General features: G+C 34.0%; 1 protein-coding gene, 1 long non-coding RNA gene and 1 pseudogene across 6 annotated transcripts; 2 read left to right on the forward strand and 1 right to left on the reverse strand.

Moving 5' to 3' along the window:
- Positions 1-309: 309 nt before the first annotated feature.
- LOC124842616 (dolichyl pyrophosphate Glc1Man9GlcNAc2 alpha-1,3-glucosyltransferase-like) lies at positions 310-8,258 on the reverse strand. 3 transcript variants are annotated; one of them, XM_088102011.1, is made up of 5 exons: positions 8,119-8,258; positions 5,158-6,065; positions 4,352-4,558; positions 3,234-3,471; positions 310-793 (listed from the first exon to the last, which is right to left on the reverse strand). In XM_088102011.1, the coding sequence occupies exons 2-5, from the start codon at positions 5,908-5,910 to the stop codon at positions 378-380; spliced, it is 1,614 nt and encodes a 537-aa protein (XP_087958137.1). In that variant the 5' UTR covers positions 5,911-6,065; positions 8,119-8,258; the 3' UTR covers positions 310-377. The 3 variants fall into 3 exon arrangements, with proteins under 3 accessions (XP_087958137.1, XP_087958138.1, XP_047175093.1); XM_088102012.1 differs by having other exon boundaries at positions 5,158-5,912; positions 8,119-8,253; XM_047319137.2 differs by lacking the exon at positions 8,119-8,258 and adding an exon at positions 6,814-7,397.
- A 573-nt stretch (positions 8,259-8,831) lies between these two features.
- LOC148191538 (uncharacterized) lies at positions 8,832-12,508 on the forward strand. 2 transcript variants are annotated; one of them, XR_015782976.1, is made up of 5 exons: positions 8,832-8,967; positions 9,056-9,602; positions 9,676-9,773; positions 11,155-11,258; positions 11,565-12,508. It is a non-coding gene; the product is annotated as an uncharacterized LOC148191538 (long non-coding RNA). The 2 variants fall into 2 exon arrangements; XR_015782977.1 differs by having other exon boundaries at positions 11,578-12,508.
- A 63-nt stretch (positions 12,509-12,571) lies between these two features.
- LOC124842618 (uncharacterized) lies at positions 12,572-17,378 on the forward strand (annotated as a pseudogene). The gene is made up of 10 exons (XR_015782780.1): positions 12,572-12,979; positions 13,423-14,365; positions 14,661-14,705; positions 14,861-14,898; positions 15,018-15,098; positions 15,153-15,275; positions 16,534-16,703; positions 16,801-16,880; positions 16,986-17,055; positions 17,147-17,378. The product of XR_015782780.1 is annotated as an uncharacterized LOC124842618 (transcript).
- The last annotated feature ends 4,096 nt before the right edge of the window (positions 17,379-21,474 follow it).

Below are 21,474 nucleotides of genomic sequence, written 5' to 3' on the forward strand. Positions count from 1 at the left end.
AGCACACACTTTATAAGGAGAATGGTAAAGTAAGGTCATTTATAAAGCATTTTGGAACTTTAAACACACAAAGCAGATACAATTTCTCACGCGACAATCACTGTAGTATGACATTTGATGCCCTTGATGCAATATTATTATTATTATTACTATTATTCTTTCTTTTTTGTCTATTTCGAGTTGTTACTTAATTTTCAATATTTGGAAAGAAGTAATTACACACTTTTCAGACATCTCAACGTTTATTCCTCGATCGTTGTCCGACTGTCTTTTTCAAAAAAAGAAATACAGTATAAAATTCACTAAAAATTAAACCAAATGTTGATTCTTAAAATATCGCTAATAAAATTCAGTATCCAGTGCAGACAGTCCTAAATTTAAAGATATTTAACTATAGATATCAACTGCCAAATCCAAGAGTACATGATCCCAAAAGCACAGTATATGGAGATCAACATGAGTGGTGCAAATGCAAACTTATCACCCAAAATTAGAGGGTGTAAAATTTGGCCCCATATCTCCACAACTACAAGACCTATCAGATAAATCCTCTCACTCCACCCAATAACAAAACCTTTCTTCTTCTTCACAGTTTCACCCCAACTATCTTCAGATCCAAATTCTTCAGCCTTTTTCTTTAAATTAGTACTTGGTGCTGTCGCTGTTTCAGCCCCAACATAAAATTGTGCTGAAAAGCCTGACCACATCAAAATGGAGTGTAGAAGCAGCAACAAAACTTTGATCGGATACTCTTGTGCCTCGAATAGTAGCGGAAAATTTGAATAGCAAGATACTGCACGTACACGTAATGTGTGAAATTTGAAAGAAAAAATACGAAAACAGCACTGAAAAAAATTATGCAACTTGCAAGTTTATTTCGTTACAAGCAATGATTTTGGCAAACATATATTGCCTCGTTAAAGGAACTAGACAGTATAACTGTTTATATAGATTTGCTTTTATCTTTTTTATTCTGCTTGGTTCATGTTGTGCAAGGTTGGAAGAGTTGCTTGATTATCTTAGATGTAGTTGGGTCACGAAAATACAAATCTCAGAAGTATAAACAAATATTTAGAATAAGTAGAGAGAAACAGAGAGAAACCGATTCTGAACTATTATTACTATTATTTGCAAAGAAAGAACCATGGGTTCTTTATATAAGCAGATAAGAGGAGAGGGTGAACACAACCTTGTAACACTAGAAACACCCAAACTATCATAACTAAACCAACCAAACTGACAGCAGTAACTAGCTATACGAATAGAGGCTTCTCAAATAGTAGAAGGTTAAGAATTACCAAATAAGAACACACAGAAACAAGGTCAAGAATTACGATCTTTCATAGGATGTACAAAGATTTTTGTGACAGTTTGAAATTGAACATAACAAGAAGAATAGTTGCTATAGACAACTTCATGGTGCATACCTAGCCCAACATGTTCACAAATGTGCATTTCTAGAAATAGAGTAGAACTTAAAGCAGAAAACTATCCAATGGCTCAGCTCACAGAAAGTCAGGGTTCTGGTTCTCATCCAGTGTAAGAACGAAGTCTACCCTAGAGGCTTGGCCTTTTGGCACCCACTGTTGAATAAACCTTGGGAGGGTCTACATAACAGTTAGTAAACTATCAGTCCAAGAGATGATATGACAGTATGAACCTGTTTGGATAAGCAAGCCGTTTCCATAAGCACTTAAAAGAAAACAAAATAAGAAGAAAAAATAAAATAAAGTAAACTTTCTCCATAAGCTAAAATTAATTTGTGCATAAATTAAAAATTTGATTTTGAAGAAACTAATGAGACAACTTTTATAAACTAGCTTATGGAGAAGTTATTTTCTTTTTCCCTCTTTTCTTTTCTTAGAAGTATTACTGATAAGTTATCCAAGTAGACCCTATCCCAGCTAAATAGAGACACACTCTGACTACAATTTGAGATCTAGGATCAGTTGGAAGAGAATTAAACTGATTTGAAATGAAATTTTCCAATTATTTTCAGCCTTCAAGTTTGTACTGAAAGCTAAGTTAAGAAATTCCTGAAATCCTCCAAAGGTTTAAATTCAAGACTACCACGACTTGGTAGGATAGGGGTTGAGATTAGAAGGAAGAAAATAGAAGAGAACTTTAAGAGGAAATTTGTGTTATTTGGATTGATGAAATTAACAAAGGAATGAAATAATATTTATGTTCTGTTGTTTGGTTATATGGAAAAATTAAAACAAGAACTATGTCGTAATAGTTAAAGACTTTTTTATTTTATCATTTACTTTAACATGTCCTGTGACAATTTATGAATCCTATGACACAATATCTGTTCACAGGCAAGAACCTCTTGACAAAGTACGCAGCCCCAGTCTGAACTGCTGTCCAGTCTCTCTTATTTGGGGTTTTCTTTTCTCACTTGGCTGGTGCTTCTGCTTTGCACAATTTCATCCCATTCTCAATTCACATCAACATGGAGAGGAAAGATGCTTCTGTGGGGCCCATAACATTTTGCATTCATCCCTCATGTTTCCCCATCCAAACACATCAAAGTTTGCATATCCCTCTGAGCTCACTCCCATTCTCTCCCAATCAAACTATCCTATCCAGACCCTATACAGTTCTACAGCCTGCAACAAATCACTGTTTCATACAAACATTGCTGTCTTCAGCAGGCAGATCCCAGAGTTTTGGATGGTAATTTGTACGAGGTTCAGTGACGATAGGGGACATAATAGAACCAATTCTCTAGCAATGAGTTAATATGACTATGTTCTTATTTATTCGAATTTTGAAGGTTCTCCGTTTCATTTTCTGATTCTAAAAATGTTTTCCTTTTTCTTTTTTCTTTTGATTAATTAGAAGGAGGAACAAGATATTTGAATCTAGAATCTGACAAATCTATACATGCTTAGGGCACAGATAACAATAGATGGAGCATTACTGACAGAAACCTATGCCAATAGAATAGAAAACGGCAATATTTGCAAGATTATTAGCAATTGCCCAACTATTGTGAAAAAAATTAGTGAAGTATTGTCTTCAATGGAACCACAAGCATCACTTGTGCTTTCCACTAGTTATATAAATCGTACATGTGATACCACACCATGCACAAACTTTTCATAAATTTTATTTCATTGTACTTATATTTCATTTCCAATTTCTCCTATCATCTAAAAAAAGAAGAAAAGAAAAAAAATAGAAGCATTGGATGCAGGTGAACAAAGAAATGAGCATTAAAATCATACCTATTGACAGCAAAAAGTAATGCCTTGCATCCTCCGGAGTTTGAGGTGCAACAATGGCAAGTGGAATTACAAAATGGAGAGATGCCTTCTCATGCACATGCCATCCGAAAAGAAAACCACAGGTATAAGCATAGGCTATCCATCTACTAATCATCTGTGGCTGTGGATTCTTCCAAGCCTTGAAAAGGCAAGGAGATAAGGCAAGAAGAACCATTATAAAGGTCCCATATGGTTTGATCTGCATTCTAATAAATAGAAAATATGAATGTTTTGACGATTTGAATAATAAGTAAAGCAGTATAAAGTTATATCATAATTTCAAATGACCAATTACCAGGCTAAGTTGCAGATTCAATTGAACAACAGAGCCTGCGAAATTGAATCAGCTAAACTAGAAGGACTCAAATGTAAAGCTAATATTATGCATTATCTCGTCAATTATAAATTTTCGCAGATATAATTTCCTGATGCCAAACAGGTGCTGATTTTAGGTTATCAACTTGTGGTTGCCAATTTTCCATATGAACAATCTATTCAAATTCTATATTTTTATTCTTAGACAATGGATAAGGACCAAGCAGTGAATCTATAACGTATTTTCAACAAGATTCTCAGAAAGTGAATTTAGGCCTAACTTAACCCTAAACATATCAAGCATGGGAATAAATAATCATGAGTCGGGTGACACGACATCCCAACACACTTCATCAGGATAGGCTCTAACACCATCTTAAAAAGTGGATTTAGACCTAGTCAACCCTATAGAACTGGTTTACAGAATGAGGTTTGCAGTCACTCATTATAATATGGTTATATCTATAGTTGATGTGAGATGTCCAACAAAGTTTCAAAGTGAATTTCTAATTTATCAGTGGTTAGGTCACATTGCATGATTACACAGGTTTCAAGAAATGATAAGACATTATCCTCCCTCCCTTTGTACTAATGAAATGCATACAGAAAATAAGGCATTTCAATAATTTGTTTTGGTATAGCCATATAAGCATGTGATCAGCTTAACCAAGGTCATAAAATCCCTATATGTTCTTTGTTGTTGTTTTCTTTTTATCTAATAGCAAACAAGCATATTCAAAGAATTAAAAACTCGCGAGTCTTACCTGAGGTAGTACAGAAAATGGTGAGGAATCCCCTACAAGACCAGCAGTGAACGAAGCTGCTGGCATCTGGATATTGAACCCAAGTTTTCTTAATATGAAAGCAAGCCCTTTATCTGACATAATATAGAATACCCAAAAATTTGGGGCCCAGTATGCATGGCAAAGCCCCCTGCCAAATGGAAACAATCGCCGAATGACTTGTTCTATCTACAATTTATAATTTGGACAAACGATAAGTACATCAAAATGCAAAGGGTGCAAATGAAACATCCTCACTTTTACACAGGAAAATGAAGTAATACAAGAATTTAACAGAAGGCAACTAAACTTGTTCCCACCCAGTTGGACATGCAAAGTTGGACATCCGTAATTGGACTATTCTATTGATATAGTAGTCGCATAATTGGTAGCATGAAAAGATTATAAAAATGAAAATAAATAAATAAATGCTCTTTGTACAACCTGATCAAAACTCAGTACATCTGAGTTGGAAGGTATGCATCACACCAAAACCTAAATATATATATAAAAACAAAAAGCTATCCTTTAAATATAATTTTCATGGCTATACCTAGCATCAAATTTTTGCTCCATTTAGTAAGTTGAAAGCAAAAAAAATATCAATTTACCATTCCATATTTCTGAAAAATTAACAAACACATAAAATTCTTAAACTTGTTGAACAAATAGTAATCAATTTCAAATTAGTTAAACACATTGATTTATCAGAAGCAAGGGGAAAACAGCATGACATATGGTGAACATAATGACAATATATAATTTCAATATATAAACGTTATATTTACCTGCCCAAGGTAGAAAAATGGTCCAAAAGCAGATGCAAACACTGCTGTAACCACTCCTCCCATAATCAAAAGTCGACTGAAGCCTCTTATCATTCCACCCCAAACATAGTGTCTCAACAAATAAATAAAATAGACTGGTGCTGCCACTGCAAATAAATGTTTAAAGCACAAGAGAACAGCAAAGATACATCCACCTAACAAATCCCTTCCTTCCTCCAAATATGAAAGTGATATCAACAAAATCCCAATGAGAAATCCATTGTACTGAAAATGCACATGGTCCACTATAAAAAGCACTGGTGACCAAATAATCAATGACCAGACCAACTTCTGCTTTTTTGAATCCAAATTTCGGGTAAGTCTGTAAACCCCGTAAATAAGAGACAAATCAGAAAGTATTGCAGTAACTCTTTGGAAATAAACCACCTTGTTTGAGCTATAATTCAGGCCCTCTTGAAGGTGCACAATTTGGGGATCGATTAGGTGAGCAAAAATAGATAGAAAGCGTTCAAAATAGGCAAAGAATGGTGGGTAATCAAGGGTCCATGGACTTGTCTCATCAAAGTACCACTGGGAAAGAGGGAGAGAGTGGGTCAAAGCCAGCCAGTTGCGATGCACCTCAAAATCTGTACTACGGTAGGATGGGAAAAGTAGAACTTTAATGCAGGTAGCTACAAGAAAGAACCACCAGAGAGTTGTTTTGGGGCTATGAGAATGATGGACTTCTTTGAAGCTTAGTTTCTCTTTTCCCATGCCTGAAGTTGGGAATGCAAAATGGTAAGAGAAATATAGATGTTGTATTTAATGCAGAAACCAAACAATGCTGTTTTTTACTACTCAAATAGAACTTGTTCAGTTTTCAACCCAACATGGAGACTGCTAATGGAAATTGTGACCTTTAGAACTTCCTGCATGAAAGTAAGCACGGTCACTGAGAAAGCTTATGGGAGTACCGTTGACTGCCAGTATGATTGAAAGATGAACAAAGTATTTGCACAAAACTTTTAGGAATCTTTAGTCAACTTTGCCATGGACATATCTATTAGCAACAGGTACAGACTGATTATTAGATTTTGTAGCGTTTATAGAAGGTAAAACAATTGAAGTAGACATGGAAACAAATATACAATCCATGACAAGTGTTTATTCTTTCAAAAATAAGGACTATTATTAGAGAGAAGAAAAACAAAGAATTGGTAGGAAGTATAACAAATCCTCCATCCTGAAAATCTAATTTAGAAACTGAAATAACAACAAATACAATATTGGAGATGAAGATGCCTCCATAAAACTTCATGAGTGTACCACCAATTTGATATGCTCATAAATTTTATAGAGGCACAAATAAAATACCACCAATAGGCACAAATAAAATCATCCTGTCCAACAAATAGATCAAAAGGGCAAATAGGTTTCCTAGGAAATCTCAAACCATATTCACCATAGAAGTGTAAAACTTTCAGTGGATGATTTTAGCTTCCTTATCCTTAACAAAATCATAAAATGAAGTCATAGAAACATTTAAAAAGTGGTACAACCCGCCCAAAGTTCCACCAAGACAAGTAAACAAACTATTCCATACATAAGTAACTGAATGGAAATGTAAAAGCAAACAGGCCCTTATTTCTAAACTAGGTGTATATGCATAGGACATACCAGTGGAAGATGTGGTGGCATCAAACATTCGGACTCCAACTCTTCCAAAAGTTTTTTAAGCTTCCTACCTATTGCTACTCAATATAACAACCAAGAAGTAGTGTCGCCATCCTTAAATCATATGAACTTTGGATAATTTTCTTCTCCTAAATACCTACATTTATGGTAACCCCAATTTTTCAACCTCCACTTGACTTTCTCTGCGATTCAGGAAAAAAAAACTTCCCACCCCCCAATCGAGTAATTTCTGAAAATCCTTATATTACAAAGAAAGATGCTTAATTCACATATCCTAATTTTAGGTGTGCAGGCCTTAAATTTTGGATTAGAAGATAAAACAGTGGTAGCAAAGAAGATTGTGGTAATAATACATAGTTGAGGCTTAATGTAATGGAAGAAGATTGGAAGGATTATTTGGTTCTGGGAATTTGAAAAGAATGAAGAGGAGAAAAGAGAAGAGTATTAGTGTGGAATGTAAGGCTGACATTTAGAAGAAACTTCAAAGTCGTTGGTAGGTGTGTAGTGTGGAAATTCTTACACGAAAACATGCTACTATTTTATAATGGGTTTATGATTGAAGCTTGAAAATATAGATGAAAACAAAACAAAAGTTCAAGCAATAGATTGCAGGCTTCATTTTTTGTAGTTATATAACAAGCATCAACACAAATGGAATGCCAATGAGGATGAAAACCACGTCATCTCCAGTAATGGTGAAATCACTATGACACTGCAGGTGGATAAATAAATCAACAAAATAAGTGATGAAAGCAGAAAATGATGTCCATGATGGTGAAAGACGTGTTGGACCACAAAAGAAAGAAAACATCTACATTTACAAATGCAATCAACAACTCTGTTCAAAACTAAAATCACAATTATACCCTTAATGGCTGACAAGATTGAACAACTGAATGCTGATGATGTTTCTGCACAGGTACGTTCATACTTATTAATCTGATAGCACTGAACATACTTATTTATTTTCCCATTGCATATAACATGAAAACAAAGTCACTGGCCAACCAAACAAATCATCAATAGTTAATTTCCAATTGAGTCGTATATTAACCCTAAACTACATATAAATTTAGTTAGAGAATAATGCCAAAAATGATTCATTCATCTACTAAAAAAAAACTCTTTAAACATTTCCCTTTCATTGACCGAACAGAGCACAGACCACACAATTATCAACAGCAATTTCAAATCAAAAGGAATGTCTATAAATTCAAAGCAAAAACCTTCTAGTACACCATCGATGTCGGGGCAGAAGAGGGTTCAGAAGAGGGTTCAGAAAAATACCAGGTTGAAGAATTAAACCTGGCCGCGAGCTAGCTTGCGCACCTGGCCTAGCGACCACACTTTGCTGAACCTGGCCGGCGACCACACTTTGCTCAACCTAGCCGACGACCACACAGAACAGAATGCGAGTTGCTGTGAATGGAACGAAAGCACTGGACGAAACTGAAGTGAAAATCGGGGGTTGAGATTTGGGGGGAAATAGGAAGAGATATTTTGGAGCACGGGTCTGATGAAAGTTGGGAGCAAGGGTTTGTTGGTGAATAAGTTAAACTCCCGCTTAGGTTTTAGGAGAAAGGGAAAAAAAGGGGGAAATTTTTTGGAAAATATGAAGTTAAGTGGAAGCTTGAAACTTTTTAATTAGGGAGGTTATAAGCCTCTTAAAAGAAAAACTAAAACCCCTAGAATTTCTAGCAATCAGACAACTCGTTATAATGATTTTAAATAATGTTGATTTGCGGAGGGTTTAGCTTTTCAATCAATATGGAGAAACATCAAATGATGCACCCAGCATCATCCTACTAGAAACGTTCACTAAGTTTGGCAAATAGGAGACACTTCTCTCATACTTGACATCTTTCCTGCGAGAGGCTCCATCAACTCCACCAAAGGCTTGGTTAATGCAACGCTAGCGCAATCTTCCGGAAGTGCACGGTTATAGAAAAGGGAGGTTGAGTTCGTGTTTGTGTTTTCAGATCTTTTCTTGAAAACCACAAGGCCGAGTTCATTAACAAAACCAACATTCACCACAGAAGATGTGATCAATGAAGAGACCGATGATGAAGAAGAGGAACCAACAAGCAAGACCCCGATTCCACCGGGCTTAAGAATATAAAGTGTCGATAATTCAAGGTAAAATTGTAGCATAATTAAGGTGTGATGTGATTTCTTTTTAGGTATCAACACTCAATCAATCAATTGAATTGGATCTTTTATTTAGGCACATCACTCAAAGTCTATCATGTTCGACAGAATCAATTTTTATACCAACCATCCATTACCAAATAAAGATTTCAACTTATGTAGTCTGAGGTACAGTGGATGATGAGAAAGCAAAGACAAATCGTAAGAGAGAATTGTTCTCTTCGCACTTTCTCTTCATGGTACTACCAACTTGATACTGTGAAAGCCCAAACTTTGGACAAAGGACACACGTTCGTTGATGAAAGAAAGAATGGAGGGAGATAAAAAACGGAAAAGAATAATTTTGGAATCCACATAACCCTAAATCCTTTTCCACATCACTTTTTTACGTTAAAATTTAATTACAAATGAACCCATCTTATAAAAGGTTGGCAAACTAGGGTTGTTAATATATCTATCACCATCCCCTCTTCCTCCCCGCCGCCACTCATCCCTCTTCCTATCTTCCTCGATTAGCCCGGGTCCGCTGCCTTCTTCGTCCCCGCCGCCACCCATCCCTCGATTAGCTCTCTGGGGCTTCCTCATCGGCTCCCTCTTCGCTCCAACGTCAATGGCTTCTCCAGGTCTCACTCTCTCCTGCTATTAATAAATTCATAACTTTTATGTTTACTGATTTCTTTCTTCTTGTGGGAGCAGCGTTCTCCCATTTTCAGATTCAAGATGGATGTTCCTTCCGTTGCTCGACAAGCCTTCAAGCTTTCTGTTCTTGCTGCAACTTTTGATATCTTTTTCTGGTAGGACTTGATTCATCATTTGCATTGGGTTAGGTTTTCTCAAACTTATGATCTCTACATGTATGTTTGTTGATATGTCCATGAGAAAGTGATCCTGTGCATTGGGTTAGGTTTTCTCAAACTTATGATCTCTGGGTTAGGTTTTCTCAAACTTATGATCTCTACATGTTTGTTTGTTGATACTTTCATGGGAAAGTGATCCTGTGTGCTTATGGACTTTTCTATTTTAGGTTTTATTTGTACGGTTGACTTATGTTGATATTGCCCTGATATAGGGTACTCTAACATTTGTTTGGTAATATTTGCAGTATTATTTGTTCCTCATCAGTTTGTGTTTGATAGAAACACTAATGATAAGTTTGATGTCTTCTATTCTGCTAGTTTAACATTAGGCACACAATTATTCTACTCCACTGCTACTGTTCACCATTGCATATTGTAATAACTAATCTTGATTAAGAAACATATTTACTTATGTTCACCCTATTTATAAAAAAATATAAATAGATGTATAAAATATACAACATCGAACTGGCTTTTGGGGCCACTTTCTACAAGCATGAAATAATTTTCGTGTGATAAATATGGTTCAATTGAAAAATATTGATTCCATAAAATATGTGTGTCTTTAGTTTGATGTTGAGTCTCAAATCCGTATTTCAAATGTAAAAACAAAATGTTTAAAATAGTTTTAACTTAAATATAAATGATAAACTACATCATTGATCTCCAAGATGGCTGCAATTGTTTTTACTCACTATGTTTGATGGAAAGAGGGCTTAGAGTTGTTTCTTGGACAATATTAGGAATTAACATTATTGTTGTGGACATTCCAAAATCTCACATTCTTTAACCGTTAAAATCAAAAGTCTTTAAAAGTCCAAATCATTCATAAATACTTTTTTTTCAGTCTAACAATTTTGGCTTATTGCTGTTTTGACGAGATCACATAAAAAGAAAGATTAAGCTTTTAGGATTGCCTTTGATAGAAGAAAACGTAATGCTTTTAATAGTTACTACTTATGATTACATATATTATCTTTGTGCTTTGGCCTTTGTGCTTTTGACTACAGACTATGTTTTGACATAGAGCTAGTGAATCTGTATATAGTTAAAAGGGTAATACTCAATAAGTCTGATTCATTCCTATATAGTTAATAAGGGTGAAAAAAGGAAGATGAGGAAGCTCTTTAGTTTGTGTCTTTTATCATGACCATATATACTCACAATGTCATTATAATGTTAGTTGTTTTCTTGTTAAAACTTTTACATTACCACCATATTTGCTAATCAATATTATTTCCTTTGAAAAGTTTTAATTATCTTTATTTTTTTTCTATTGTGATTTTGTGGAGTCACTCAATAATGTGTGTTTGTGTAGTTCATGAGCATGAGGAGGAAGAATGGGAGACTTGTGATTGCGGATTTGGCTTCGAAGATGTCAAGGTTGAAGGTGGTGGATCTTAAGGTTAATTGTTTCTTAAGGTGAGTTTTAATTTGTCATTTTCATTTACTAATCATCTTTTCAGGGTGATGGATCTTGGGGCTTCTTTTTGAATTCTGTATCTACACTATGCATCGCCTTATTCCCTTTTGTTTTTTAATCTCGATCCATCTGTTTTCATGGTTTCCAATCTTAAATCCATTCAATATCACTGAAATGGTAAAAAAGAAAGAAAATTACTTTGAACTAATATTTTCTGCTTCGTTAGAACCTGATGATGGTACTGCACATATTCTCACTTGCTTTACCAGTTTAATTGTTCATGGAAATTTTGCTTTATAAGCTAGTTACATGTTGCAGCAAGCTTTATTTTACTAAGTCATCATATATATATATATATATATATATATATATATTATCATATAATTTATAAGTCTAGTTTATAAGGAAATCCAGTAGAATTCAATCATTGGGAGCCATTACTGAAGTTTCTAGCCTTGGCCTCAGCAACATGACTGATCACTTTGAATTCCTTCCATGTGACTCTATTAGAGGTTTGAGCACCAGGTCCAAAAGTTATTATACTTTCTATAGAATAGAGTCTTAAGACCAGAAGTAGTGCCCTCCCACTCTAACCAGCCAGCTGGGTCAATTATATCACTCATATAACTTTCCATGCTAATAATTCTTGAATAATTCTTTCATGGCCTCCCTAAATATGTTTGGAATTTCTTCTTAACGCCTTCAAACTCGTGAGTGGCACCAATCCCAAAGTTTTGGATTACAATTCCACCATCTTTGTTATTTGTTCTTCTTTGAGCGGTTATGACGTTGTGTTGGCTTTTGAGAGGAATTCTCACTTGGATATCAAAGTCTTGTAATACCACTTGTGCCGTGTCACCAAAAATAAAATCTTGTGCCTCTAATAAGACACTTCACAAAAAATTGTAGTTGTTGAAACTACACATCTTTTGGCGAGTAACATTACTTTCCAAAACACAGCAGGACCTTTAAACAAACAAGTCGTTGCCCTATCATACCTCAAGACCTCCAAGTTTTTTTCATCCTCCAACAGCCCTCGGCCCCACTTTGGGGAATACTAGCATTGACAATGAACAATAAGGTGATCAAGACTAAGAATGAATTTTTCATCTCTAGGTTTAATAGAGGTTACTTTTGAAGAATGTAGTACGTGAAACCTTTAAATAAACAAGTTGTTGCCCTAGCGCCAACAGGGTTTTCTCTTTATTTTACAACTGTGAGGTGTTGGGATATCAAGACACTTTATTATGCAGGGTATACATTTTTTTTTGTGAAGGGTTTTGAAGCCACAATAGATTTTATTTTTGGTGACATGACACAAGTGGTATTACAAGACTGTGATATCCAAGTGAGAATTCCTCTCACAAGCCAGCAGAAGGTCATAATCGCTCAAAGAAGAACAAATAACAAAGATGGTGGAATTGTAATCCAAAATTGTAGGACTGGTGTCACTCACGAGTTTGAAGGCGTCAAAAGGAAATTCCAAACATATTTAGGGAGGTCATGGAAGAATTATTCGAGAACTGTTATCATGGAAAGTTATATGAGTGATATAATTGATCCAACTGGCTGGTTAGAGTGGGAGGGCACTACTTCTGGTCTTAACACTTTATTCTATAGAAAGCATAAGAACTTTGGACATGATGCTCAAACCTCCAATAGAGTTACAAGGAAGGGATTCAAAGTGATCACTCATGTTGTTGAGGTCAAGCCTTTTACTGTTAGAAACTTCATTAATGGCTCCCAATAGTTGAATTCTACTGGATTTCCTTATAAACTAGACTTGTAAATTATATGATGTGTATATATATATGACGACTTAGTAAAATAAATCTACCCCATACGGTCTGTCGTCCAACCAACCAGGACTTCCTCCCAAGCTGTGCCCAGCGGTAATGATTCATTAAGTTCCTAATGCAGATTAAGTTGTGATTGGACCGTCATTAGGCCAGCGAAAGGTAAAAGTCCATCACAACCGGTATAAATAAAGGTTCCATGTATGAATTTAGGATCACGATGCACAATATATGCATTGCTTGTTGTGCTAACTGGTTACATTACTAACTTGAGCATCAGAGTGTCTTTGACAAGTAGCCACCCACACGGCTTGGACAAGGAGGAGGGAGAACGAACAACGTAACTTGGAGGATGGAGGACAACTAGGGAGCCCGTCTGGTCTTCAAGACAACCTGGAATGCTTTCAGTAAGGGATTTCAACTCTATACCCAAAACAGTGCAACTCCATCTTCTGAACATAGAAGCATTTCAAAGATGAAAACTCTTGAGTCTACTCCTACCATGTTGAATCTAAAAGAAGGAATGAACAGACTGAAAGCTAAGTTATCAAAATACTCGCTGCTGGTTTATCTCTGTCAAATAAAAACGATCTGGAATATAAGCAAGATGAAAGTCATCAAACTCCTCTTCCACAGGAAAAACTGTTTAGTTTAACTCTAGAGCGTAACAAGCGTAATGGTTTTATTGATAGCAATGGTTATGGAATTCGGTCTTCTGAAAATAATTGCAAGTCATGTAAAGACTTCGGACACCAAACTGGACGAGGAAAACTTAATTTTGATTTCAGCTGATGTTTCTTGCAATGATGAAAATCTTAAGACTGGAAATGGAAGCTTCTCCCTCGCAGATGCCTCATTTAACGAAGGTGGTAGATGTGAACCTGGCAGATGGAACGGTTGAGAAAGGGAAAGATGAAATACTGGTTTCAAGCCCTCCTATCCCAGAAGTAGCTACTCTGTTGCACTCCCTGCAAGACGCTTCCAAGGGTAACTTAGATGGTCAGGGTCACGATAACTGCTATCATTCAGTACTCGAAGTAGCTCAGAGCGGTCTTACCAAATCAGGTATTGTCATTTCCTCTGGGAAGAAAAGAAAGGGTGTTGAGGTGCTGGTCAATGAAGACAACATAGATAAAATAGGTAGAATTGACAGAAGTCCAGAGGTTCATACACGTGGGAATGGTGACGTACAGTTAGAGCAAACATATTCCTTGAGAAGAGAAAAAGAGAAGCTTGGAGATCAGACTTGGAATGATGAGGATCTTGTATGGCTACTGTTTTATGTTGTATTATATATAATTTCAGCTGTTTAGATTGGCCTCTCAACTTTTCAATTATATTGCTGATTCTTAAAAATTTCTTAGCCGGAACATAACAGTTGCTACCTCCCTTAGTTGATAAGCTAAATTTGAGATTGGTATGTTCTAATATATGGGCTAGAGTTAGGAAATGTTAGTGTTAAAAGAATTGTGGATATTGTTGCTTAGTACTACGTTTTGATTGCTCAAGTGAATTTGTCATAGCTGTTTATATAAACAATTTTCGGCCGCCCTCCCTCTCAATTTTTAGATTGGCAAGCTGGAAGATATTTTGATACATCTGCAGAAAGTTAAGAAGTTGGAGATTCTTTGTTCTGAAATTCAATCTCAGGTGTGTTAGATTAGATAATCAAATTGAATACACCTTTCTGGTTATATTATATATCATTAACAAGCTTATATTTTATAGTAATTAGAAAATATTACTTCCTTTAAAGACACTGACATTCATTTATGAACATGGTTCTTTTCTCTCCTTTTTTCCAGCACACAACTACTGACCCTCTAGCCATTCATAAAAAGAGGTATTTTCATGCTGTTTGACTAAGTTACACTATGGAATGTGAAATATGCTGTTTGATACGTTTGTGTTTTGGAACTGTTTTGGATATAATTGAAGTGAACTTGAAGTAATCCTTTGCAGAATTGTGGAAACAAGAATGTTGCTGTATGATATAGCGTATGATAAAGCAAAATTACAATTATTGAATGTGAAGCGTGACAGGTTACATGTATTCAATGTTACATGTTCGTATTTACTATTTAGCAATGTCTGCAGTTGGAGATATGAAATTCCTTGTACACAGAAAAAGTTACAACAGTTAAGCTCTGGGCTTCAAGAGTGTGATAAGATAAAATTAAATTTCAACATTCAAAGTTTTGTTCCCAGGGAAAATGTCAGGTACTATGATGTGTGTATGAAGTATTTATTTAAATTTAAATTGATCTGGAGGTGGGTACAGGGGACCATAAATTAAACGTGATTATTGGGAAATGTAATTGTATCTGTGGGTAGTCTGTCCATCGGGAATACATGACAAAAAGTTTGTCTGAAGTAGTCGTGGAGCTGAATAATTTAGACAAAAGTTGATACATACACATATTCAGCCATCCTAGTTACCAAATTTTCATGATATCTTGCAAATATTTTTTAACATCAAATTGAAGTTCACAGCACTTGCATATGCATAAGCGCTAACAAGGAATCTCCTTTGAACAAACTTCAGCAATTTAGTACACGATCAATCTGAATCTGTCCCTTACATACTAAAATAATTTATAACCAAATTATTTGTAAACATCTTTCAAGTATAATGATTAATCGTTGATAGCTGAGTAGTATAATTTCTAGTTACCAGAAATTAGATGACCAGAATTTAAAATTACTAAAATATTATCATTATTTATATTCAAATATTGATACTTTAAAGATACAAATAACACTGTCAGTAATCCAAGCCTTAAATAAGAATAAAAAATCAATTATGTTCTGTTCAATCCTAAGTTTTGTAGGATGCATGATATATTTTACTTTCCATTTATCTCCGGTTCTTGTTCATGCTGCAACTTGATCGTAAAAGGTTCAACGTATTGTACTATTTCATTTTAATTGGCAGGATTTTATTGTGCATTGCTAGCTTTCCTGTGGAGAAGTATTGGAAACGAGCATGATCTTGAAACTAGAACTGTCAAAATAGGTCATCTGGCTTGATCCGATCCGGTCAATCACGGATTGGTCATTTAGTGAGTTAATCCAGTCCGACTTATTTATCAGCAAGTCAGACAAATTCAAACCCGGCTCGACCCACCACGGGTTGGCTCACTTAGTTACAATTTTTTTAAATAAAAAAAATTACAAACTTTCTATAATTCAAATCTAAATAAATTTTATTTTCAAATTTCACTCTCAACATGGGTATTTAATTAATTTTGAAAATAAAGAACTTAAATAATTTTTTCAAGAAAAAAAAATAATAAATATTTTTTTATAAAATAAAATTAGGTAGGTGGGTTGGTAGGCCAACCCGGTCCATCACGGGTTCAATCCGCATGAACCGGGTTTAAATGAGTCGGGTTGAAATCTCACCTGTATAAAAAAAATACTATTTTTTCAAACTCAACCCGTGATGGACCATATTAACTAGCGGGTTGTGACCTATTTTGCCAGTTCTACTTGAAACCTTGGATTCAAGAGCAAAAGCCCCAAGTGAACTCTTATATGAACACTGCAAGATGGAAGGGGGGATCAAAGCTATACCAAGATCATGAAAGCTGTTTCTGATTATTTGCAGAAGAGAATGACTTCAAGTCTTTACTCCAGAATATGAAGGTCTTCTGACTTCAAATATGGCTCTTGTACACATACAAGATATATATCAATTTCTGAATCCTGATAACATCATCTTGTTTCTACTTTTTTCTCCCAGTTGTGGGAAATTGAAGATTTTGAGCGCACGGATGATTGTTGCAGGGTTGGTCTCAATTATTATGGTTATATAACCCAAAGGTAAGTCAATTGTGCTTTGTATCCTTATTTTGTAATTGGAGCCTAAGTATATCTTTTATGATATGACTAAATATGTCAGTTCCTGCTTATTTTGATGGAATGTAGGTTCACAGCAAATACTGGTCAATCTAACATAATATTATCAAATAGCTTGAATAATGTAACGATCGGAACGGTAATTGGTTGACTGTTTATCTGTTTTATTACAAAGTTCAATGTTCATACCAGTTTCTTTAATGTAACGTTTTTGTTTTTTTTTTTTTCAGAACTTCTCAAACTTGGATGCTTTTTCTGCATTTGTGTTTGTCTTAAATCCTCACGCAACCAACAAAAGGCAACGGTTCAAGCTGTATGGCACGAGAAACACAGGTTGATTACTTTATTTCTTATGATAATTTTCTTGTAGTAGGTTAATTTTATTTTTTATTTCATGTTTTCTGTCCTTTTGGAGAGATTACTACATTTATTGTTATTAATGAAGCTGATGGTTGTTAACAATTAACATTTTTATTTCGATATCTGATTCATATGGCCCTGGAAATTTACATTAATGTTGTGGATCAAGTATCGGAATATAGCAAATGATGAATTCTATTTTCCGTCATTCTGTTGTAATAATACGTAGATAAAAACTTCACTACTAAGAAATTTGCTAGATGTGGTGGAGAAGATTCAATCAGCTCGGATAGTGCTTAAAAACTTGGTCGAGGCAAAGTACTATTTTCATTCTAAATATGTTTCAAGATTCTCTTTGATTTTAAGGAGGGACAACACACACATAGATCAAACCCTCACATATTTGATTTTGGTACCAAGGTCTTCTACCAATAGAGGTATCTTATGTGTATATAAACACATATTTATCTCTTATTTTATCTGATGTAAGACTTTGTTTGTATCTAAATCTCAAATATATGATCCTTCTAGCTCTAGTGGGGAACAAAAGTCTCTGCCATCATTGCTTGTAGATGAGATAAGAACTGCAACCGAGAGTGAGAGTTGGCTACTCAATAATTATTAGGCTTTGTAGAAGTATTTCCCAGACAGTTCATGCTTGCAATAAAAGCAAATGATTGTGAATTTTCCCCTTCGTTGTTGCCAATTTTAGGTTTATTGTTTATTAGTTTCGTTTTCTATATCTTCATGCTGATTGAGACAATTGTTGTGTAGAATGTGAAATGTGAAACGTTATTAATTTTATTAAAGAACTTTGTTTAACTTATAATAGTTTTTATAAAGAAATGTTCCATTTATATCATGATTGTAGAATTACTTCCCATTATAACTTGACGTTCAAAAATAAACATGTGATACAGTATAAACGATAGAATACAAATAGTGTGAGTGCGAAAAATCGGGAAAGGAATTGAATCAAATCAATTGAGTGGTCACGAAAATGACTAAACTGAAATCCCTTCCTGACAGTGGAATACATTTCTGTATGATATGATATGATAGGTTACTTTCTTTTTATCAATGGCTTTATTACAGAGATTACGGGTGTGCTCAACATACGAGGTGAATCAGCACTACAGGGACCACTTTCTAATTTGAAAAGTTCATTGCAATCAATAGATATGTTGGTCTAAATTCATCTCATTCTGACCATTTTCTAGGCCTCGTCACTCATCTGATTCTGACAATAATTAAAACAGTGTTTTCCTCAAAATCGGAACCAACGAGTGCCACGGTTCTTCTGAGATAATACTATTCTACTGTGCTTAAATTGAGAATGCTTTGATGGGTGATACGTTGAAACAGGTTCAATTAGAAACTTTGTTTAATTAAAAAAAGTATTTAGTTAAAATTTTTAATGAAGTGTAAACTATGATCCTATGAAAAGATTTCATAAAGTTTACCTTTAGTGATTGTCGAGTTGTTAGTATAGATCAAAGGGGAATTTATATTAGAAAAAAATTTCAATGTTTAGTCACTAAAAGTTTATCACTTAGGTTGTGTTCTTTTGGGTAGATCTGGGAGAGATGATTCGGGGGAGATGATTTGAATGGATTTGAGTGGATTTGAGGGTAATTTTTTAGTTGTTATTTTGAGTGGATTTGTGGGTAATTAAGAGTGGATTTGGAAGTAAAGTTTGTGAGAATTAGTGTAGGATTTGATTGATGTGATAGATTTTAAAAATTAGTTTAATTGGTAGAAATTAAAGATTACCAAAATGTCTCTAGTTATAAAAGTAATATAAAATGTTATATTTAATTATAAAAATGTTTATAAAGAAAAAAATTATGAATAATTTATAAAATTAATGTTTAAAAATTATAAAAATTAAATAATCAACTTATTTTTAATAAATTAGAAAATATAATATACCTAATTTTATTAAAATGTACATTTTTTAAATTATAATATTAAAATAATTATAAAAAAACTGAAAAATATATATTGCGTAACCGGTTACGCGTTTCGGTTACGCGGGTGCAAGCAAAATTCATTCTTCTATGTAACCGGTTATTTTTGGTTGATGTATGGAAGCAAAGATGGGTATATACGTCTTTTCCTCGTAAATCATCGCAAATCCTCTCACATTTGTGAGATGAGCTGAACAGTGGAATCCCGCAAATTAGCGGATATCCATCTTACCAAATCCGTGCAAATCCATCAAAATGAACGACCTTGCTTTTGGAAATCCATCCGCGGTAATTCACGTGAATAGTCTTTTCCCTCCAAACGAACACCGCCTTAATTGTATCCAAGTTGTTCATATGTTTTATTACTTGTTTTGGTTATGGGATTAAGATTATCTATCTAATGTATGTTTTAGACATTTAAGTCTTTGTTTTTCTTACCGTTCATTGTAATTACTCGCTCAATCAATCTAGGAGATTATGTAAATATTCTAATGTTAAAGTTAGTAAAACTTGTATTTATAATTTTAAGAATGAGTTTTGAATTAATGACGATTTAATTGTAATTCAATTATTGATAACATTTTGTTCTAAGCTAATTAGTATTAATGATAATTTTATAGTAATTGGATCATTTGATCCATTAATGAGAGATAATGGTCCGATTTATCATATAAACATGACCGTAGGATCGTTTGGAACATTATTTTATTGATTCGATTTCAAGTATCTCTTATGAGTTCCAAATATCTCGGGTCAGTTAAGTATAAAAATGATTTGAGAAATTATAATTTCGTAAACCCAAATAAATTCCATAGAAGTTGTTCTACCTAACACTCATAGTGGATATCTAAACTGCACGCAGCATGATTGCATGCATGCTACATGTATTTCCCACAATACAACTTATCTAAAGTTTTCAAAGAGGCAAAAGATGGAATACATTACTTCTACGGAAGGAGTTCCAGCATTGCAGAGAATGATTTTAGTACATTGTTTTCATCAAACCCTTTTTTTCCCATTATCAAAAATTAAAACACTTCAAAATCTAGTTGTAACCCAAGAATAGTGCAAAACATAATAAAGTTATACCTATACCAGTTCAAGTGTAAAAAAAATATATTAAAAAGTGGGTTTAAAGTCTAACTCATCTCCACAAAATCAGTTTATAAGGTGAGATTTGCATCTCATTTATATATTATAAATTGGTCTTATCTCTAATCAATATAAGACTTCCAACAAAAAGGTTAGCAAAATGACTTACGTCATCAAAAAATGATCACGAAAAATAATGCAGTATATATACGTTGCTACTTGCTAGTGTTCTGTATTTGTTGATAATCTATGTTATGGTTACAGTGTTTTTATGCTTTCATGCTTTGTCTTTTTCTCAAGTGATATCCAACTTGTGTGCATTCCCTAATTAATGGAGGTATAAAGCAAGCTAAAGGTTGTTTAGTGCGCATGATATGTTAGAGACAGTACTCAAAGAGGGAAAAACATATGCAAAGGAGCATCTCTATAGCCTTTTTTTTCCTTGATTCATTTGCGTGTGCTATGAAGAACAGACTAAACAAATTCAGCCATTTCTGAGAAAGCAAAGAAGATGTCAAATTAACAATGATGATGGAAAAGGAGATTGATTTAGATTAGATTTTATGTTAGACATTGACCACAATCATTATAGTATGTTGTTTGATTTTTTGTCCTATAATTGCCCAATTTGTGATGGTCTTGTGCTTAGCATATATGTCCATTTTCAGTTTATCCTTAATACAATAAAGATTTAAACTTTTATGAAAACTACTTTACTTTAAGACGGTTCAAAATAAAATAAAAAAATTAAGATCTTTCTTAATACTTGAATTTTATATCTGCTTCAATATCATAAAATCAATCAGTAATATATTTATTATAATTTGATTATATCATTGTCTATGTTGGATTCTTAATATACGTGCATGTTGATAAATGAATATCTTAAATATAAGATTAGATATTTATGATTGATCAATAGTAAATAAACTCTTAATAAACTTAATTATGATACACTTTAAATGATTGATATAATCTTAATAATTGGATTTAAGTCTGACTTAATTTTAAGATAAAGTTGTACCGTACCGAGTTATATACTGGTTTTCCATATTATTTTAAGTTATTTCTAATAATTGATGGACGATATTAAATTGATTGATATCATTTTAAGTTTAATTTATTGACTTTATATT

This window comes from Vigna umbellata, chromosome 11 (genome assembly GCF_029865625.1).
Source record: "Vigna umbellata cultivar VRB3 chromosome 11, Vumbellata_1.0, whole genome shotgun sequence".
NCBI classification, from domain to species: domain Eukaryota; kingdom Viridiplantae; phylum Streptophyta; class Magnoliopsida; order Fabales; family Fabaceae; genus Vigna; species Vigna umbellata.

Coding starts and splice junctions, on each gene's coding strand:
- LOC124842616 (XM_088102011.1), bottom strand. CDS start 5,910: ATGGGAAAAGAGAAACTAAGCTTCAAAGAAGTCCATCATTCTCATAGC. Junction 3,472..4,351: donor CATTTTCTGTACTACCTCAG/GTAAGACTCGCG, acceptor ATTAGAATGCAG/ATCAAACCATATGGGACCTT. Junction 794..3,233: donor TTACTTTTTGCTGTCAATAG/GTATGATTTTAA, acceptor GTGTACGTGCAG/TATCTTGCTATTCAAATTTT.